Raw genomic sequence first — 21170 nt, 5'->3', positions numbered from 1 at the left:
AGCAGATTTACCTAATGGAATACGTCATCTGATTTTTTGACTGCTGCTTCCATGAGTGTTGATAGTTGACCCAAGAAGAATGAAGTCCTTGACAACTTCATTCAGATCACTAGTGAGTCTGAAACACTGACTTTTCAGTTAGCAGCTGAGTGTTTAACCACTGTACTACCAGGGCTCCTTTAAAATTAGAAAAAGTTTGTTAAATATTTAACACAGGGCTGGATATGAAATGGGTACCTCCTTCTCTACATTTCCATCCAACAAATTCCTACCTTGCTCCCAGGATCCCCATCATGGCCCATGTCCCCTTCTTCTCCAAAGCATTGGCCAGGCATATTGCAGCATGTTCTCTCTACAATTGTGTCCTGAAAAACAGAATCCGTATCACATATCATTTTTTTTTCATCTGGGTTAGCCTAAATCACATGATACACAAAAGAGAAAGAATGAGATCCAGTCCAGGTTTTTTAAATTACTATAATTAAGGAGCTCTGGTAGCGTAGTGGTTACGAATCGGGCTGCGAACCTCACGGTCAGCAGTTCGAAACTACCAGCTATTCCATGGGAGAAAGATGAGGCTTTCGGCTCCAGTAATGATTTACAGCCTCGGAAACCCTGTACAGGGTCGCTATGAGTCGGAACCAACTCCATGGCACATAACAACAACAACAACAACATAATTAATAGGCCAGTACTAAAAACCATACTTACAAGTTGCTGCAGTAAGTGGCTTGGGAGAGATCTTAGTGTGATACTCAGAGGTTGTTTATATGCAAATCCTCTGCCAAATTCCAGCTCTTGGAGTTCTTCTAATTTCTGCACACCTTCCAGACCAACCATTAGGAGTCCAGAGAGCCCTTCAAAATATCAACAGGTAGTGGCTTTCTAGTGTGTCTTTGGAATGCTCCATCTTTGTCTTAGTCCCAGATAATCATCAACTATCAGTTAATGTGCTGACTGCAAAGTCAGTTTGAACCTCAAGGTTGGCGGTTCAAGCTTACCAGCCACTCCTTGGAAACCCTACACAGGGTCACTCTGAGTCAGAACCAACTCGATGGCATTTAACAACAACAATCCCATCATTTCATATCCTTTACTTGTCTGGTGTCAGAACTGCATTTTCATTAAAATCAAAACCAAATCATGGCATGCATGCTCTTAGAATTGGTCTGATACTTTGAAAATTGCCAGCTGCAAGTTAAACAATTAAGTAGAACCAAAAAGGACTCTCCTAACTCTTTTATAGTCTCTTGAACATTTTAAATTTTATTTTATTTTGCAGAGTATTTTTAGACCTTAATGTATTAAGCTACTCCCACCAGTTGTTGTTGAGCCAATGCTGACTTATGGAGACTCCATGTGTATCAGAGAAGAACTGTGCTCCTTAGAGTTTTCAATCGCTGATTTTTCAGAAGTAGATCAGAAAGCCTTTCTTTCAAGATGCATCCACTGGTTGCACCACCCAGAGACTCCTCCTTAATGTATTCCTGAAGTTGACTATTGTGATAGTCACTGAGGCTACTAGCTAATACAGTCCTTGCCTTAAAACCACATTATAGGGTTGAAATTCTTTGGGGAAATTATATATTCTTTTGCTGAGCCTCAACTGCTTACCTGTAAAAGAATAGCTACCTGATGAAAGTTAGAAGCAGCCATATCACTTGTTCTGGCCAATGAAACGTGAGCTGAAGTCATATATGCCACTCCTTGGGAGAAACTTCAAAAGCAACTACTCAATTTATCCTCTTTCCTTTCCCCTACTATATTATTGTAAGGAGCTCTGGTAGCTTAGTGGTTACGAATTGTGCTGCAAACCTTAAGGTCAGCAGTTTGAAACTACCAGCTGTTCCGTGGGAGAAAGATGAGGCTTTCTGCTTCGGTAAAGATTTACAGCCTCAGAAACCCTGTACAGGGTCGCTATGAGTGGGTTCCGACTCCACGGCACATAACTACCACCACCACCGTTATATTATTGTGGCACTGTGGGTTAATGCGCCAGACTGCAAAGCCATTTGTTCTGCAAGGTTGGCAGTTCAAGCTTACCAGCTGCTCCTCGGAAACCCTATACAGGGTTGCTATTGGTTCAGAACCGACTCAACAGCACTTAACAACAACAACAACTATATTTTTAAGGAGCTCTGGTAGCGTAGTGGTTACAAGTCGGGTTGCTAACTTCAGGGCAAGCAGTTTGAAACTACCAGCTGGTCTGCAGGAGGAAGATGAGACTTTCTGTTCCCATAAAGATTCACAGCTTCAGAAACCCTATACAGTATCTCTATGAGTCATAACCAACTCAATAGCATATAATCACCACCACTACAGCCATTGAAAAAGCATCTGTGGAAATTGACCTTCCTGTAGCCTGGGTCCCTGACTGATAGGGATGAAGCGTGCATTTTTACAGGGAGCCACTGAGATTTGGAGGTTGGTTGTTACTGCAGCAAAACTTAACCTGTATTTTTTGTTGTTGTTGCAAAATCATAGAAACTTTAATTAAAACCAATGTTTAAAAAATGTGAAGCAATTATTTCTATCTGATGGCCACACACCCACTGCCATCAAGTCAACTCCTACTCAGAGTAACTTTGTAGCAGGTGTCTGAGACTGCCATTCCTTATGGTTGCAGAAAGCTGCTTCTTTCTCCTGAGGAATGGCTGGTGGATTTAAATTGCTGACCTTGTAGTTAGCAATCCAGTGCCTATCCTATAGCACTACCCAGGTTCATCCTCCATCTAGGTCTATAAAATGCTAAGACACGGTGTTTCCGTGTCTCCAAAGGATTCTGCATCTTTGATTTCTACTACCTCAAAATGTCAGTTTTGGCATTCTTTTTTTTTAATGTTTTATTGTGAATTATGTGTTCATTTACATGGGAGAACATTAGTTTTACATTCACCATATCGTATATCATTTCATTGCCATGATTACAATCCCTTCCATGTATCATCAACCAGCCAAAAGGTATTCCCTGCAAGCCTGGCCCCCAGGTCATCAGCACACAGCCCCTCTCCCTCTCTGTGTCTAAAGTCCCCAGTCACTCCATCTCTCCACGTCATCATCTCTGCCTCCATCTCTGGCGTCACTGTTTCTCTGAGTTGGGTCCCGCTCTCCGCTCTTCTCCCTTGATGGTCCCAGGGACCTCCACTCCTAGACTGCAAAGTTATTCATGCCCCTCCTTGCTACAAAACGTCTACCTTTACATTTTCAACCCTCACAATCAGTCATGATAACAATTATTTACTATTGTATCACAAGAGACCTATCCGTATTTCCTTGCATCAACCCCGCCTGGACAGATTGGATACTACTCAGTGGAGATTCTACCTTTCTCCACGCCCTCTGGATCTAGGTTCCCTCTTGAAAGCTTGTAAGCCAGTCACTTCTTGCCTTTGTAGCCCCCCCATTTTGGGTAGCCAATGTCCAAGTTGCCCATCCCTGTCTACTCTGTGTATGGCGGGGTTGTGAATGATCCTTGTTGTAAAGATTTGTTCCCTTAACCTGTATTTTTTTATAACAAGCACTAAAGGATCTTCCAGTTTGACCCAATAATAAAAAACAAAGGGACAAGATACATCTGAAATCTCTCTTTAGAAATTCAGAACAAATGCTACTATTTCTTATTAATATTATGACTAATAAGTTCTCAACACATACACACATCAGCTTTTTGCTGTTATAAACAAGCCACTTAATACTCTTGTGGTTACATCTTCTTAATCATTTCTTAAAAATAAATTCCTGGAATTGAAATTGCAGAACTTGCACATAAGCAAAGTTGATAGTCTTTTGTCTCATATTCCCAATCCTCTTCTGAAAAAATTATAATTTAAATTTTGAGTGATAATCTATTCAGTAATTAAGTTGGGATCAAGTTGTCATAAAAATATGTGCATGAGGGGCATTCAAATTATTGGTGGAAAAATTTTATGATCTTTCTATTCAATTTTTCCATAGACTTTTTGAAGCCCCCTCATATTCCAGACCATCATCAACCAAGTGGAAAATTTTCATCCACAGAAAAATATGTTGAATATAATCCACTGAGGAGGAAGAAAGGTAAGGAACTGAAATAAGTCAAGTTGCTGATGGTTCATCCCGTTTGCTTTATATCCTGTATGTGGCACACAATGGGAATGGCCAGAGTGCCAGGTACAGTTGTATTGGCTATACTACACCAGGACACTCAGCTGAAGGTGCTGGTGTAAGGTGAAATCCAGCCAGCTTGCCAATTCCCAAGTCATGTGCCTAGAAGATTGACCATCTTTTTCTAGTTTTCACCAAGTGTCGTATCAACAGCCCTTGAAGAGGGAAAGGGAAGAAGTAAGGAGCAAACGGGAGGAATAGACAGTGGAAAGAGGAAGGCCCAACTTCAGGTTGACTCTAGAGGTTAGGAAAAAGAGGTGTATACACCCCTCAGCCAGTTGCTGTCACGCTGGCTCCCTGTGTGTCAGGCTAGAACTGTGATCCACAGGGTATTTAACTGCTGCTTTTTCAGAAGTAGATTGCCAATCCCTTCTTCTAAGGTTCCTCTAGGTAGACCTGAATCTTCAACCTTTCAGTCAGCAGCCAAACCTATTAACCATTTGCAGGCACAACTTCTACCACCCCTATGGACTCCTGTTGTTGTTGTTAAGTGCCATTGAGTAGGTTCTGACTCATAGTGACCCTGTATAGGGTTTCCAAGGAGCAGCTGGTGAGTTTGAACCACTGACCTTGTAGTTCAAACCACCCTTTTGATTGACCGCTTACCCTACAGCACCACACCAGGACTCCCTATGGACTCTTTTTGCTGTTGTTGTTAAGTGTCCCTTGAATCAGTTTCTACTCATAGTGACCCTGTATAGGGTTTCCAAGAGCAGCTGGTCGGTTTGAACTGCCAAACTTGTAGTTCTCAGTCCCGTGCTGATTCTACAGTGTCACACCAAGACTCCTAGACAGTTTTAAGAAAGCAAGAAGCACTATTCCTCATGAAGACACTTAGTGCAGATGCCCAGCTGGTAAAAAGCCAGTCCTGTCTCAGTCAGAGACCTTGGTGAGTGTCCTGGATAGGGGAAGAGTCTCTCATCAAAACAGGAAAAGTCCACATCAGTCTCCTGGGCACTGAGCTCCAGCCACCTGGGTTTGCATACAGGGCACTTCAGAGAGCTCAGTGCCATCCCTCCCAACCCTTTACCCCAGCCACCCCGGAGGAACCAAGTGCACTTACCCGAGGTGCGGATGACCTGGGATTTTTCCTTTAGTCTCTCTAAATCATCGTCCAGTCCATCTGTAAATACTAAAAGGACCTGTTGTTTATGAGAAGAAGGAGTGAGAGAAAACCGAGAAAGAGGCTATATAGTTGTACATTTTTTAAAAACTGCAAGGGTGAGCTTTTCTGGTGTATCATACCTAACATTTCACCCTGTGCCCTTTACATCTGTACATTTATTTTTTATTTTATTAACTAGTCACTTTTACTTCGAAACCTCGTCTCACACACACACAAATATTTGAACCAGCTTCATCTGTTCACCTTACAAAAATTGTCTTGCCACCCAGCCACCCGCGGCGATGTTGAACCGCGGCGATGTTGAACCGCGCCGTGAGCCAGCTGAACAGGAAGAGGCTGCCGTTAGACATTCATGACATGGGCATGGGAGCTCCAGTAGCAGCTACCAGAACCTCAAAAGCAGACCAAGTGGGCAGCATCCCTGGAGAATCTGCTTGAAGACCCAGAAGGCGTGAAGAGATTTAGGGAGTTTTTAAAAATGGAATTCAGTGAAGAAAATGTTTTGTTTGGGCTAGCATGTGAAGATTTTAAGACAATACAAGATAAAAAAACAGATGCAGGAAAAGGTCAGGGAGATCTATATGACCTTCCTGTGCAATAAAGCCTCATCCTAAGTCAATGTGGAGGGCCAGTCCCAGCTCAATGAGAAGATTCTGGAAGAACCGTACCCGCTGATGTTCCAGAAACTCCAGACCAGAATTTAGGAAGTACGACAGCTTCAGCCACTTCTTAAAAGTCTGACTTATTTTTAAAACACAAGTGAACTGAGGAAGAGGAAGAAGACCTGCCTGATGCCCAAAGTACAGCTAAAAGAGCTTCAAGACTTTTAAACACAGAGTCCCCACCAGAAAGCCAGGGCCACCGCTTGAAGGAGCCACAGACTTTTAACAGGACCCACCTGGGTAGATAGTTGCTTTGTTATTTGCAAGACTGAAACATGCAAACACCCTTCCATGGGATTCATGTATTTTATTAACTGCTTGACCAGTAAATTTTGCATGATAGCTAATCTTACATTAAAAAGAAAAAAAAACTAGCTCTGAAGTTTTAGTTCATACACAAGGGTGAGGAAAGACTCTTAAAATACTGAACTTTTATTAACTTAGAGCTTGATTAAACTTTGGTGTAAGGCCCCAGGGGTGGAAAAAAAAATTGTCTTGCCACACCCATCTGTTTCAAAGCAAAAGCATCCAAATGTTAACAGGGGTATATATGTATGTGTCTGTACATGAGTACATGTATGTGAAGAAACATAAAGATATGGGGGTGTTATGGCTATATTCTGTTACATATTTTTAACTTTTGTCTATATAAAAATATGTTACTTTTGCTCACAGAAAGTTTTCATTTTAAAAGTAAGCTATATTAGTCCAGAGAAAGAGAGGAAGACCCCCAACAAGATGGATTGGCCAGGTGGCAGCATTGATGTACTCAAGCTTGGCAACAGTAGTGAGGTTGGCCCAGGATCGGGCAGTGTTTAGTTCTGCTGTGCATAAGGTCGCTATGGGTCAGTACCAACTTGATGGCACCTAACAACAACAACAATATTAGTCCAGAAATAATATTCTTTGGATGAAAAAATTAATGTAACTGCCAAAGTTTGTGGGTGCCACTTCCCAACAAATAAAATATCACATGAGACCTTTTCATCTCTGTGAAATTTTGTGGGTATAAAATTCAGGAAGGGTAGGGAGGAAAGAGGTAATGAGAGATGTATTCTTAACTGTTGTTGTTAGGTGCCATTGAGTCGGTACCAACTCATAGCGGCCCTATGCACAACATAAAGTTAATGCAAAGTACTGACTGAAAGGAGCAAGAAAGTCTTCAAATATCTCCCAAATTGTCTTTGGGATGAATTTTTGGCATGAGAGAATCTGGATCACCAAACTGTGGGCAAATTGATGGGAGGGATTTTTATCTTCTTCTCCCCTATTGGCATCAATCAGCACAGAGGCTCTAGGGCTAAATAAATATCTGTTGATGGGATGAAAGCATACCTGTTGTTGGTTCTTATTGGGTCATACTATGGTTTTCCTCTATGAAGGGTGTCCAATAAAGAACAGTTTGTCACAAAAGCTTTATCCTTCCTACCCTGCAAGATAACTCTTACCCTGGCTTCTCATAATTTATTACCTTCACTTTAGCAGAAGTCAGGTGAATAACGTCTCCCAGTGACTGCAAAAAATTCACATCCATATGGCTATTCTTGGCAGCCAACAACATCTGGGTGATCCCATCATTAGAATTCACAAAGGATGAGTCAAAGATAATCTGCCCATTTGGGTCAGGCACCAAGTAGCGGAACTTCGTGTTGATCTGACCAGGAACACTACCACAGCTGATGTTGGAAAGAAAAGCCAACTGTTGCATCAGTTCTGGCAGTAATTCTTGAAGCTTCTGCTGAACTTGTCTTTTGGAAGTTGAGATATCAATGCTTACAGACAACTCCAGGTTGCATTCTTTGAAGGTGCAGAAGGAGAAAATCAAGTTAGTTATCCACAGACGCATGGCTTAGTTAAAAAGAGACTTGCCAAGCTGACCCCACCAGAAGAAACCCTGTTAACCCACAACTTCACTAAAAGTATGAGCTAAATAATGATTGATGTTTAAGCTTTGAAATGGTTTGTTTTATAACAGAAACTAACTAGTATAATATATAATGTTTCATACCTTGTGCCTCTACAGATCCTGAAATAAAGTAAGTGTTCATTAAATGTTTTTAAATGAATGAGTATGAGTAAATAAATTCGTCTTGAGTCCCTTTCAGTACTAGATATACTGGTTCCTTTTCTCCTGGAAGTTTTCTTCCTCATTCACTACCCAGGCATATACTTTGTTTCAGGGGTGGAGAAGCAGATAAGAAAATTCCACAACTGACAGTCACCCCCCTGAATTTCTACTGCCCTGCCTGAAGTTTTTTGAGCCCTCCTTTGAAAAGGTGTATCTAGAATTTGAAGACCCATTGATCTTTCAGATCTTACCCATACATTTATAGATAAATAAGAATCCCATTCACAAAATTCTACTGAGGGTGCAAAAGTTGATGGACACAAATACATCTCAGTTTGAAACTGGGTAAATTTTATGACTGAAAGTTTAACATCAAGCATAAAAAAAGAAAAATTGAGTTGATTGTGACTCAGGGTTACCACATATTTCAGAGTAGAATTGTGCTCCAAGTCTTTCTTTCATGACACTTCTGGGTGGATTTGAACCTCCAAGGTTTTGGTTTGTAGCTGAGAGCATGACCGTTTGTGTCACCCATGGACTTTACCAACCATAAAAGAAAGTGCAAATACTCCTTACTTCTGGCACTGCCCAAGACAAACCAAGACATGTAACCACTTCTTTCTAGTTCATCACACATTGTAATATTTAGCTTGGCATCAGTAATCCCAAAATTGCAATTAGCAATTTTAAAGAAAACAAATAACGTACTGAATGCTTCACCATGAAAAAGTTCTTAGAGACCTAAACGTTCTTAAGGATTTGAGATCCAGGGCTGGCCAGATACATATCTGGACTTGTCAAGTCAGAGTATGCTTTCCCCCTCCATTCATATAGAATTACTTGGTTGTGTTTTAAACCTCAAATTCAAATTCACCAAAAAGAAGCTTTTACAGACATAAGTCCTATATAGCCCATATATTAGATACAAGTTCAGAAAGGAGAAATCTCCTTTTTGCAGTATGGCATATTGTTTTGATCATTCTAATTTACACTTTCTTCATGAGTATTTTCAACTGGCTTTCTTCTGTAATTATCACTTTGTTATTGTCAAGGAGCATTCTTTTCCTTGTTAATGGGCAGGGTTGAAATTTGCCAGATAATCTTTAAGGTCTTTTTCAACTTTATGAATCTAGACTTCTAGAATTAATTAAGTTCCAGCCATTCTTAGAGTGTCTAGCTAATTGGACCTACAAAGTTAAAAACACCACTGAAGATAAACATAAATCCTAATTTACTACAGGGTACAAAAAGAACCGAAACGAGAACCTGGAATACCCTTCCTCTTCTCCTCCCCTGGAAAATGCCTTGTTGTTATTGTTGAGTGCCATGAAACTGTGCTGACCCATAGTGGCCATGTACAGGGTTTCCAAGGAGCAGCTGATGAGCTTGCTAGGAAAATGCCTAGCTGCATATAAAGAAACAAGAAAACATAAATAGCTTTTGCTGCCTGAATAATGTAGACTGCATAATGTAAGATATTCCACAGCTAGTGCTTATTTAAGAAATAATCATACACATGCATTCTTTTCAAGTGATTCCAAACCCACACAGGTCACTGCAAAGCAATGATAGTCTTCAGACAATGTAATCAGAAATATTAATTTAACGCTCTAGAACATCTGAATGTTAAGTTCTGATGGAATGCAGGGATCTCATTCTTAAAATAATGCCTGGCCACAAGTGGGACCCGGCTTCTCATAAAGAGGATCTACAACATAACGATTACGCTCAGGCTTTGACTCCAAACTACTGTAGAGGGAGTTCAAACTATTCATTCAGTACTGACTTTCTTAACCTTTCTCTACCTTGCTTTTCTCATTGGAAATTGAATATCAAAATATGAGCATCCACTTAACATGGGATTCATGTGACTATTAGATGAGTGTTTACCATCCATTGCATTAGGAGCAGTGCTACGTACACCATGAGAAAATGAGTAGGAATCTCGATTGTGTCCCACCTAGAGCCTGCCCTGCCTAATTTAGTGTTCCAATCTATTTTGCTTAGATTTTTCCGTTACTTGTAGGCAAAAGCATACTAACTGACAAGATAATTTAAGTAACAAAAGTGCATATTTCTCAGATTTATTATGAGGAATCGGGTAACATAAAGGATGGGAAAGTGCTACGTCACAAGTCCATGTTCTTCCTCCCAGCAGTGGGTTGAAAGTTGCAGTGCCCTGAAGAGGCACCAACTTAAGCAAGAACATAGAAGAAAGGACCATTCAAACCTTCTGAATGAGAATCTGTATTCAAATGCATGTTACAATTAGAGAGGCCCTACCATGCACCTCTATACTATGCCAGGAGGCAGTACAGTATTTAGTACGCAGACTCAAGTTCAAATCTCAACACTCATTTATTTCTAGTCTTACTGTGCCTTGATTTCCTCATCTATAAAATTGTACTTATTTCATAGGATTACTAAGAGACTTAAGTGTGTTGATATACAGAAAGCCATCAGAACAGTCCCTGGCACAAACAAGCACCATCTAACTCCTGGTGTGGCACTGTAGGTTCAGCACTGGACTGTGAACCACAAAGTCAGTGGTTCAAACCCACCAGCAACTCCTTGGAAACTCTATGCAGGATAACTATGAATCGGAACCAACTCAATGGCAGTTAACAACAACAACAAAGTTATCTAAGGACCCCTGGTGGTATGGTGAGTTCTACATTGAGCATCTAACCATTAAGCAGCGGCCAGGCCAGCAGTTTTAATCCACCAATGGCTCCATGGGGTAAAGACGAGGCTTTCTGCGCCCATAAAGATTTACAGACTTGGAAATTCTATACAGGAAATTCCAACAACAACAAGTTTTATTTTCTAATTATACTCTCCCATGGATAGGAGGTTCAGTCTTCCATGAAGACATTTTCTAGGGCAATCACCCTGAAAGGCAAGTCTTTGAAAAGAAAGGTAAACTCAAAAGAGCAAACCCAGACTGTCTAGAGATGGAACCCTGTCTCTGAAGCTCACTGTTTGGAGATAAAATCTAGAGGAGACAAAACAGGATTGAGCATGACCGTGGCCATAGGGAAGCAGACTGGCACCAAAGTAGGGAGTACCCTGCACTGAGCCTCGTAGAAGAAGTTATGAGTTCTAGTCCATAAGTTCCCTGCTTCTATTTCTCTTCGGATATGCCCAAACCTTCAGTAAAGCTATGTTTCCACATTCCAACCTGGCTTCATCTATGCTACAAGGAATAAAGGGAAGACTCATGAAGACTGTCTAGAGACATGATTCTGGGAAGGGGCAGGTCTGTCTGGAGACCAGAGTGGTGAAAGCCACAGGGAGGACTCAAAGGACCACCAGAGGAGAGGTGAATCACAGGGTCAGTTCAGTCCCATGGTCCTCCCCACAAAATGATCTTTCCTTCCTTGCCCAATAAAAAGGATCAGAATTTGTTCTATGAATGGAGCCAACAGGGTACCCAGCTCCAACACTGAGCATATGGATCAAAAGGCAAGCCCTCTATCACTCACCTTGTGGGGTGCAGACCTGATAAAGTATGTCCTTCTCCAGGTTCTGAAGGGACGCAAAGTTTTCTCCATAGTACACTTTGCTCTGGTCATTAGTAATCTCCAAAAGTTGAGATGTTTTGGCTTCTCCCACCCCAATGGCAAAAATAATGATGTTTCTGTCCCTGAGGGCCTTGGCTGGTATTGCTACATCATCCTTTGCAACCCCATCAGTGATCACAATCAAATACTGATGAACACTGGGTCTTCCTCCTCTTGAACTGTCAAAAAAAGGCAGGGCGAAATTCAGGGCTTTCCCAGTGTGGGTGCCATCATTTATTTGCTGAACATCACTTATTGCTCTGAGAATGTCCACCTTTGAAGAGTATTGGTTGAGCATGAATTCTTCCCGCGGATCTGTGCTGAACTGCAAAAGGCCAATCTGAACTTCATCAGAACCAATATTAGATATGTTCACCATTCTCTCCATGAATCTCTTCATCTTTTCAAAGTCATTTGGTGAGATGCTTTCTGAACCATCTATCAGGAACATAATATCAGCTTTCTTATCCTTACAGACTGGGAATTTTAAAAAAAGGAACAAAACAGAACATTCATTCAGAGTCTGGATCCAAATAATTTCAAGTCCCAGAAACAGACTGGAGTGGCGTATACACATTAATTTAAAAAAAATTGTCGAATGCATGCTTTATACAAACACAGACAAAATGAGATTAGGAATTTGTGCTTCAGTCCCTTATTGAGAACATTTGACATTTATAATTGAAAACTATTTTTATAAAGCTATTTATAAAATAAATAAAAGAACATACATACATGCACAAAGTATCATAGTGTTTTGTGAAAAATAAAAATATTTTTTAAAGGGGCAGATAAGGAAATTAGTTAAGTAAAATTTCTACAGAAATCCATCGGAAAATAAGACACAGCTGTATGACAAGGATATAAAATTTGACCGGCTTGGTTCATTCTAGGTCATGGTCACTTTGAGCGTGTCACTTGCTGACCGTTATATTTGTATTTCAAGTCTGAAGCCTATTCAAATAGATTAGACATGTGTATTAAATGAGAAATAGCAAAACAGAGAAAGGGAGTTGTTGAAGAAAAAAAGTCCTTCAAGTTTATTAGTGATTATTAGGGGAAGGCAGGTGGGAGTGAGAAAATAAGGAAAATAAGGAAGATGCAGCACTTTCGGTTAAGAGTGCTGGAAAAAACTTGGGAATGGTTAATGGTGATGGTGGAACATGATCAACATATTTAATGTCATTAAATTGTACGTTTTTAAATTGTAGAAAAGGCAAATGTTTTGCTACCTATATATTTACCACTAATAAGAAAAAAATAAATAAATAAAAGAATCTTACTCTCTGAGGAGCAGATGTCCTGTACCACTTCTTGTTGAATGGCATTCAAGGAGTCAAATTCATTAACAAAGAAAATCTTGTCTGTAGCGATTTTTCTTAGTTCATCAGTGTTGGCGTCTCGTACTCCAATTGCGTAGATGATGATGTCAGCTTGCCTCAAGGCTTCTGCAGCCTCAGCCACCGGGTCATCGGATTCCCCATCAGTGATGACAATGAGATGTTGAGGTACGTTGCTGCGGGCAGTGTCTACAATGATCTGCTTCATATCATTCAAAGCCTGACCTGTGTTGGTTCCACCTCCTAACTGTCGGATGGCATCAATGGCTACCTTCAGCCCTGCTACACTGGAATACTGGCTGAGAATAAACTGACTCTGAGTTTTGTATGAGTACTGAACGACTCCAAACTGTACTTTGTCAGGCCCGACCTGGAACATCTTTATCACCTTATTCATGAACACCTTCATTTCAAGAAAATCTTCTTGTATGATACTGCCAGAACCATCAATAAGGAAGTAAATATCTGCCTTCTCAATATGTGTACAACCTAGGCAATAAGAAGAATCAACAATCCACTGCATTAAAACAGAATCTGAGATGGAATATGGTCAAAGCTATTGATACCAGTCCTCACCAATGTTTTTTGCACTGGTTGTTCCCTTGAAAGCCATCAGCTTTCTACTGAGAGCCCTTGTAACTGTGCCTGAGAGGACTTTGGTCAAGAGCATGATCTGTCCCCACACTGTGCAGGCCAGAATGCTTGGCAATCAGTCTGGGAGCAGCCACCAATGACTGAGGGGTTGGTGGATACATTTCCCAGCTCCCATGGTCTTTGGGTGGCACAACTCTGAGGTGAGTTCTACACAGTCTCCCTAAGGCCCCCAACAGGTAGGAGCTCCAGTGGCATACAGCAATAGTTGCTCGTTAATTCATCCTATACTGACTTCCTTTCCTTTCCTATCAGGGGTCACCTCCCAAATAAATCATAAATAATATATACAAATAAATTCACATCCAATTATAAATATATAAATAAATTTGCACCCAAATCTTTGTTTCAGAATCTGTTTCTGGTGAACCCCACTCAAGATATGAAACAAATATACTTAACATTTCTCTAATGAAGACATTGAAAACAAGCTGAAGATAAAAACCCAAGCGTATTTGAAGCTATGAATTGTCCCAGGATACATCATTCCTGTCTCTCAAGGTAACCTGCACTTTTTAAATAGGTGGGCAACAGAGTACACTTTCTGGAATTTGAAATGTACTGTTTTAAAAAGAGACTTACTTACTTGTAGTAAGGTATGGATTCCAGAGGGCAAAATGACTCTAAGTTTTAGGTCCTGTCTCACTTTCTAGCTTCAAGACCTGAGGCCCGTGACTTGGCCTCTTTGCATCTCAGTTTTCTAATCTGTCAAACAAAGACCTTAAAACATACTCAATATGCTTATTGTAAAGATCATATATACACATCAGGGCTGAGTATTCAAGATTTAAGGTTATGATTAACCAATGTGTTGTTTCTGTCATGTAACAGTTCCCTCACAAAAAACAAATACTGTTTTCTCCTTGCCTTTCTCAGTAAGAGCAGTTCAGTCTTGTGTTCTCAGTCCCTGGGTTCCCTTGATCTTTTCATGTTTCTTGAGTGAAAATAAGTGATCTGAGGTAGGAGTTGGCCTCCTTTATTTGGGAAACCCTACTTGGCGCTGTGGGTTAATGCAGTAGACTGTAAAGCTGTTTGAACTTCAAGGTTGGCAGTTCAAGCTCACCAGCTACTCCTTGAAAACCCTATACGGATCACTATGGGTCGGAATTGACTCGATGGCACTTAACAACAACAACAACATCAATGCAATATTTAGGACTTACCTGGATCAAAAAATGTGTCTATTGTTAGTCTGAAAGAAATTCTAATATAACTGGTATCCTATATTTTATCTGTAAGTCCTGCTCTAGAGGGGTGGGCATTGGAAGAGGATCTGACTTGGAAAGTTCCCGGGAGAAGCTACCGTGAAGTGTTTTTGAATCCTTGGATACTGGGGAAAACAAACCATATATACAGAAGGCAGAAAGTTAGACTTGCTGGAACCCAGCTCCCACAGGTGATAGGGCCTGGGAAGTAGATGGGTCTACTGTCAGGAGAGGTCGAAGGGTAGGATCACTGGGGGGGAAAGATCTAAGGCCAGGGTCACTGTTGGGGGACAGGTACCTCTGTAGCCAGCCCAATGGAACAGTGAACCAAAGTTTCCACTATAGTCCAGGACTTTTGTACTGCCTAGAGGGGCTGCCAAAAGAACCAACAGATCTCTGTTGGAAGAAGTGCAGCCAGAGTGCTCCTTGGAGGCCAGGATGGCCAAAGTTCATCTCTCATATTTCGGACATATTGTCAAGAGGTACCAGTCGCTAGAGAAGGATATCATGTTTGGTAGGGTGGAGGGAGAGAAAATGAGGAAGACCCCCAACAAGATGGATTGGCCAATTGGCAGCATCAATGGACTCAAGTGTGGCAACAACAGTGAGGTTGGCCCAAGATCGGGCAGTGTTTCATTCTGCTGTGCATAAGGTTGCTATGAGTCGGTACCGACTCGATGGCACCTAAAAGCAACAACAACAAGAGGGGCTGAGGGCCTGACCCCTGCCTGGCACTGTGCATTCTCACCACTCTTGACAAAGGGGAGTCCAAGGGAGGGAAATTTCTTAGAGTCTGGATGCCTCCCAGCATCTCCATTTATTACATACATGAAGTGTTTAGCAGAGTATTGGACACAGGCAAACGGCCACCAAATGACCAATAAGTGGTAGAGATTATGATCATTATGACCATCCAGATGATCCAGATATAAAACTGTCATAGCTTCTATTTACCTCAAAACTGCCCCACCCCTAATCCCTGTACATCTTGGAATGGATTTCCTGATTCCAAGTTCCTTCCTAACAGCTATGTAATCTGGAAAAGGAGCCGACTCTTCACTCTATACTGTTTATGAATTCACTGGACTTCATTTCTCTTCTTGCCTATAGAATATAGGCAGGTAGTGGACAAGGAAATGAAATTCAGATATAATAATGCTGTCTCTTGCTCACAAAACAGAAAAAGGGGCTAAAGATGAGGCCAATGAGAAAAATGGGAATTTATTTCTATATTTCAAATTTCTGAACTTCAGCATAAGTAATCAAGAGATTTCTAGGTAGATAAAAGTTTAAGAGGGGAAAAAAAAATTCAGTGATGTTCGGCTCAAGGTATAATGATATATATATAATTTTTAAGTTAGTCATCTAAATTTTAAATTGTTACCCTCTTCCTAGAATTCCAATTTAAATCTAAAATACTAGAGTTCAACACAGAAACTCATATGGATACACAAAAGCTGACAAATAGGTACAAAAGTACTTATAATGGTCAGTAAGTGGCAGATCTAGAATTCAAAATTAGGTAGTTGATTCCAGAGTCTTGGTGTGGCTCTGGAAGATAAGCACTCGACCTCAAAGTTGATTTGAACTGCAAGGTTGGTGGTTCAAGCTCACCAGCTGCTCTTTGGAAATTCTGTACAGGGTCGCTGTGAGTTGCACCTGACTCAACAGCACTTAACAACAACTATGTTATGGCTTTCTTGTTGTTGTTTTTTAACTGCTATACTAGGAGCTCTCCTAGCTAGCCTCTACTTAACTGACTCGCCAGATAGATGGATAGTTTCCCTCTTCCTCTCCCTCTGTCAGAACTACTGAGTGTTTCTCCCACAATAGATTAACTACTTCCCTTAAGAGGCTCCTCATTTGAATGCCATACAGTTAGTTCTGTGTCATCCTGACTAAAATGCACTTACTAAGATCCAGTTAGATTTATCCCCAGCCTGTAGACGTTAATTTTGTTATTATAACTACATAATCATATATTGTACAAATCAATAAGACATGAGTATGAAAAAAAAGAGAATCGTTGCATCTATAGAAACTATAAAGGCCCATTGTTTAAAAAAAAAAAAAATTGTTGGTTACTCGAATAAATTTGAGGGATTATAAAAATCCTGGTGTGGTGCTGTAGGATAAATACTTGACTGCAAGGTCAGTTTGAACCACAAGTTTGAAGGTTCAGACTCACAAGTCGCTCCTTGGAAAACCCTATACAGTGTCGTTATGAGTCTGAACTGACTCAATGGCACTTAAAAACAACAAAAATCAATAAGGATTTATGTACTCGGATTATTACAAAAGTGGTTACGTAGGAATAAAAGAAACTGAAACTGGATATTATAACTAATATACTGCTACTGTTGTTGTTAAGTGCTGTGAAGTCGACCTTGATTCATAGCAACCCTGCATAGGGTGTCCTAGGAGCAGCTGGTGGGTTTGAACTGCTGACCTTGTGGTTTGCCGTCCAGTGCAGATCTTACAATGCCACACCAGGAGTCCTAGATAATACACAATTGGATGGTTAATGAGGAAAATACGCATACCTGCGAGCAGTAGCCAAAGGAAGCTTTGAGCTCAGAACTCAAAGAAGCCTTCATCATATACCAGGAGATTGACAAACCAATATTTATGTATCTTATAAGCATACATTGTAAGTTAAAATTTATAAATTTCAAGGAAATTTCTATGTTTTGTAATATCATTTCTTGCCCTAAATGACTTGAAATTTACTCAAGCCCTACTTAGTACCATAAGGTTTGTACCGTGAACTGTCTTCATCCAACTATTAAGAGTAGTCAAGGCTAAGATGGGTGAGAGGGATGTTCACTTTTACGTCATATTCTTTTATGTTATTTGGAATCAAGACAAAATAAAGATTTTATAAGTTTTAGGTAAGGTTTTTTAGTTAATTAAATTTTTAAAAAATCTTCTCTTTGGAGGAGAATAGAGGAAAGAATTGGATGGAGCAAACAGAGTAAATATTTTAAAAGATCAAGTTTGGAAAATGAAAATGCCTTCCTACCTTTTGGTGGGGGGTAGCCCTCCCGAAAATCTAAATCCATTTTGCCCACAATTTCAGTGCAGAGTTGGTTCTTAATTTTGTTCCTCACAATGAAGAGTTGCAGGAAAGATTCCAGGGGGATCGCATGCTTCCAAGGAGGATAGGACACCATTTTCTCCAGGTCCTTGCTCTCTGAAGCAATCTGGGTACCCACTGCATAGACCGTAACCCCTGCCCTCCGGAGGAGAGATGCTGGTCTGGATACATTATCCTGCGAGACGCTGTCCATGATGACCACAGCTATCTTCTGCACACCTTGGTTGGACCGGCTACCCTTCTCCTGAATGAAAACCCTGTTCCTTAGGAAATTCAAAGCGGCACCAGTCTTGAGCTTTCTTCCTCCCCTGTCTCGATAGGTTAATTTCTCCAGATGCTTCAAAATTTGTGTTGGATTCTGAAATGTATCCAGCGAGAACTCAAGGTATGGCTCCTCACTGTAAAAGACCAAGCCAATTCTCACCGCATCAGGATGGATTCTTAGTGACCTGACAGTGGACTTTAGGAAGTTGACAACTTGCTGGAAATTGGATTGACTAGCGCTGCTAAATTCCTCAACCAGGAATACTAAGTCAGCTGGAACAACAGTTGCACATGCTATAAACAAACACAGAGCGAAGGACTTTAGAATGAGAACAGAGTATTGAAAAATTTCTGTATATTATATTTAGTGTTATAAATTATAATAACGTACACTATACTAATTTATATGCTTACGAACCCAAACCAACCACTGTCATCAAGTTGGTGCTGACTCATAGCAACCCTATGAGCCTAACTGCTCCATAGGGTTTCCTAGGAGCCCTATGTGTTACTGCCACCTACTGATGGCAAATCGTTCGAACTGCAAGGCATGCGATTCAAGCTTATCAGCTGCTTCTAGGAAACACTATACAAGATCGCTATGGGTCGGAATCCATTCAACAGCACTTAACAACAAGAAGAAGGGGTTCTAAGACTATAAGTCTTTATGGGAGCAGACAGCCTCGACGTCTCAGGACATGACGTCGAGGCTGTCTGCTGACTTTGAGGTTAGCAACCCAATGCATAACCCACTATGCCACCAGGGCTCCCAACATATATGTATACAACTTAAATTTTTAGTAGAAGACTTTATTTGGCATAATGGCCAAGGAATATCACAGAGTGCATACCAGCTTCAATTTTTTTAATCTGAAAAAGTGTATACATCACTTGTAAAATATGTTAATATTTGAATATCTACAAGATATCATTTTCAGATTACTTTGTAATTTATCTCAGTTCATTAGAAGCACCTGAGTCTTGACTCAGTTTTTCTAGTTGCAAGAGACCCTGGATCAAATTCTCCTTTTAAGTCTTAAAACTGCATTGCATTCACCATTGATTTAATAATGACCCCTCAACCCCCCCACCCCCATCTCTTGGTAAAAGATGAAAATGGCAAATTGTGACTATTAACTTGTGGACCTTTCTCTGATAAATTTTATGTCATATCAACCAGGGGAACATGAAATGTTGCAAGCTCCTATGAAAATTCTTTGTCCCAAAACTGGGCTAGCTGTCTGTTTCATTTGCTATAAAAGAACAATTCCCTTTAACCTGCCTCAAATGGGGTAATAGAGTTCTGATTGAATAAACTCCCTGCCAAGAGAAATTCAGAACACCTGCCTCGCCCTTTGAGGCAATGTCTAATGGGGTGAACCTACTGTGTCTGCAAACCAAAGAGATCCAAACCTGCTTTGAATTGGGGGTGAAAAAATCCCCAGAGAGCCAAAACCACTTATGCAGAGAGCTTAAACCAGTGTATCAAGAAGCGTTAGAGAAGAGAATACAGGGGCAGCAGAATGTGGTCATCTTTTAGCATATCTTTAGGGTGCTGTAGAATAACCATTGGACAGCAAGTAGTCCACAAGGTCAGCAGTTCAGAGCCACCTAGGAAACGCTATACAAGGATGCTGTTAGAACAAACAGCAGGTCTCTTAATGTCCTGAAAGTCACCCACCCCCTGCTTTTTTTTTTTTTTTTACATTTTTATTGTGCATTGAGAGAAACTTTACAGGGCAGATCATCAGTTCTACATTCAACAAATCATACGCTTCAGTTCATTGCAATGCTTATATCCCCTCCATGTACCATCAGTTAACAGTATTTCTCTCTATTCATTTTAGCTCTTCTTTTTTTTTTTTTTTTAATAACTTTCAGGCATATATAATAATTTACACCACCAAAGAGCACATTCTGCAAGTCTGCCTCCTGGCCACCAGCTCTCAGTCCCTCTTTTTCCATGAATCTAGAGTCCTCAGCTACTCCCTCCCCCCGCTTCTTTTTATATATGTATTTCAAATACACACAGAGAGACAGAATTTAACCTTAGGTTAAAAAAAAATAGTGTGGAGCTCCCATTTTGTTAAGTCTAAAGCACCTTCTCTAGAAATTCCAAACATCTGTAACTTCCCCGCTTTCATTTGCCAGAACCAAGTGATGTCATTCTTCTATCCAGTCATTTCCAGGATTCACCCCCTTTCCTCAGTATCTGAGTCACCACTGTGGGGATCCAGTCATCCTTCCACATGTGGCCTTAAATCCTTCCAAATCTGCAGACCCAACTGGAATTCATCCTGCCCACTGAAGACTTTCTTTTTTTGGAATTGTGTATTGAGAATTGAGTGGTTTACAGAGCAAATCATTAGTTCTACATTCAACAAAACACACACTCTGTTTTATCTCAATGATTGTAATCCCCTCCCATGTAACAGCAGTTATTCCCTTTCCTCCTTGTCGTTCTTTTTTCCACTCTACCCTCCTTCCTACCCTTCTAAACTTTGTTCTTAGGTAAATGTTGCCTCTTTGGTCATGAATGGTTGACCCTTCTTTGGTGAGCATACCTTACTAGTGTTGTTGTCCCTGTTTCCCTCCCCCGCCCCCCCCCCCACTATATACCTATCTACCACTTAACTGAAAATTGGGTCACAAGGGTGAGTTTCATTCCAGACCTGAAGGATGGTCAAGGGCAATAGTCTCAGGATTCTCCCATTTCTTTCCTACCAGCAAGCCAGTCTTTTCTGTAATTTTGAGTTTTGTTCCATGTTTTCTCCCACTCTATCAGTGTGTTATCTCTTTCAGAGCAGTTGGTAGTGGTATCCAGGCACCAACTAGTTCTTCTTGTCTCAGAGTCATGGAGACAGATGTTGATGTGATCCAGTAGTCCATTGGACCAACTGATGTCAAGCAGAAGACTTTCTTTCTTTTTTTTTTTTCTTGTCTCGTTTCTTTCTTTCTTTTTTTTTTTTTTCTTAAATGTTTTATTGTGAATTATGTGATAGTTTACATGGGAGAACATTAGTTTTACATTCATTCTATCATATATCATCT

At 40.6% G+C, this 21170-nt stretch overlaps 1 protein-coding gene and 1 pseudogene across 1 annotated transcript in view; one reads left to right on the top strand and one right to left on the bottom strand.

Moving 5' to 3' along the window:
• Window positions 1–21170, bottom strand: part of LOC102833485 (collagen alpha-4(VI) chain-like) — a 171475-nt gene that overhangs the window by 126044 nt on the left and 24261 nt on the right. The window contains exons 5-11 of the mRNA XM_006846632.1: window positions 17781–18413; window positions 12846–13391; window positions 11485–12039; window positions 7403–7728; window positions 5207–5285; window positions 712–857; window positions 273–365 (exon numbers count right to left, since the gene is read on the bottom strand). Of these exons, the coding sequence (XP_006846695.1) occupies window positions 273–365; window positions 712–857; window positions 5207–5285; window positions 7403–7728; window positions 11485–12039; window positions 12846–13391; window positions 17781–18413 (2378 nt within the window). The remainder of the gene's footprint in view (window positions 1–272; window positions 366–711; window positions 858–5206; window positions 5286–7402; window positions 7729–11484; window positions 12040–12845; window positions 13392–17780; window positions 18414–21170) is intronic.
• Window positions 5567–6179, top strand: LOC102825060 (annotated as a pseudogene).

This window comes from Chrysochloris asiatica, unplaced genomic scaffold (assembly GCF_000296735.1).
Source record: "Chrysochloris asiatica unplaced genomic scaffold, ChrAsi1.0 scaffold00028, whole genome shotgun sequence".
In the NCBI taxonomy this organism is placed as follows: Eukaryota; Metazoa; Chordata; class Mammalia; order Afrosoricida; family Chrysochloridae; genus Chrysochloris; species Chrysochloris asiatica.
This window is presented reverse-complemented; position numbering and strand designations above follow the sequence as displayed.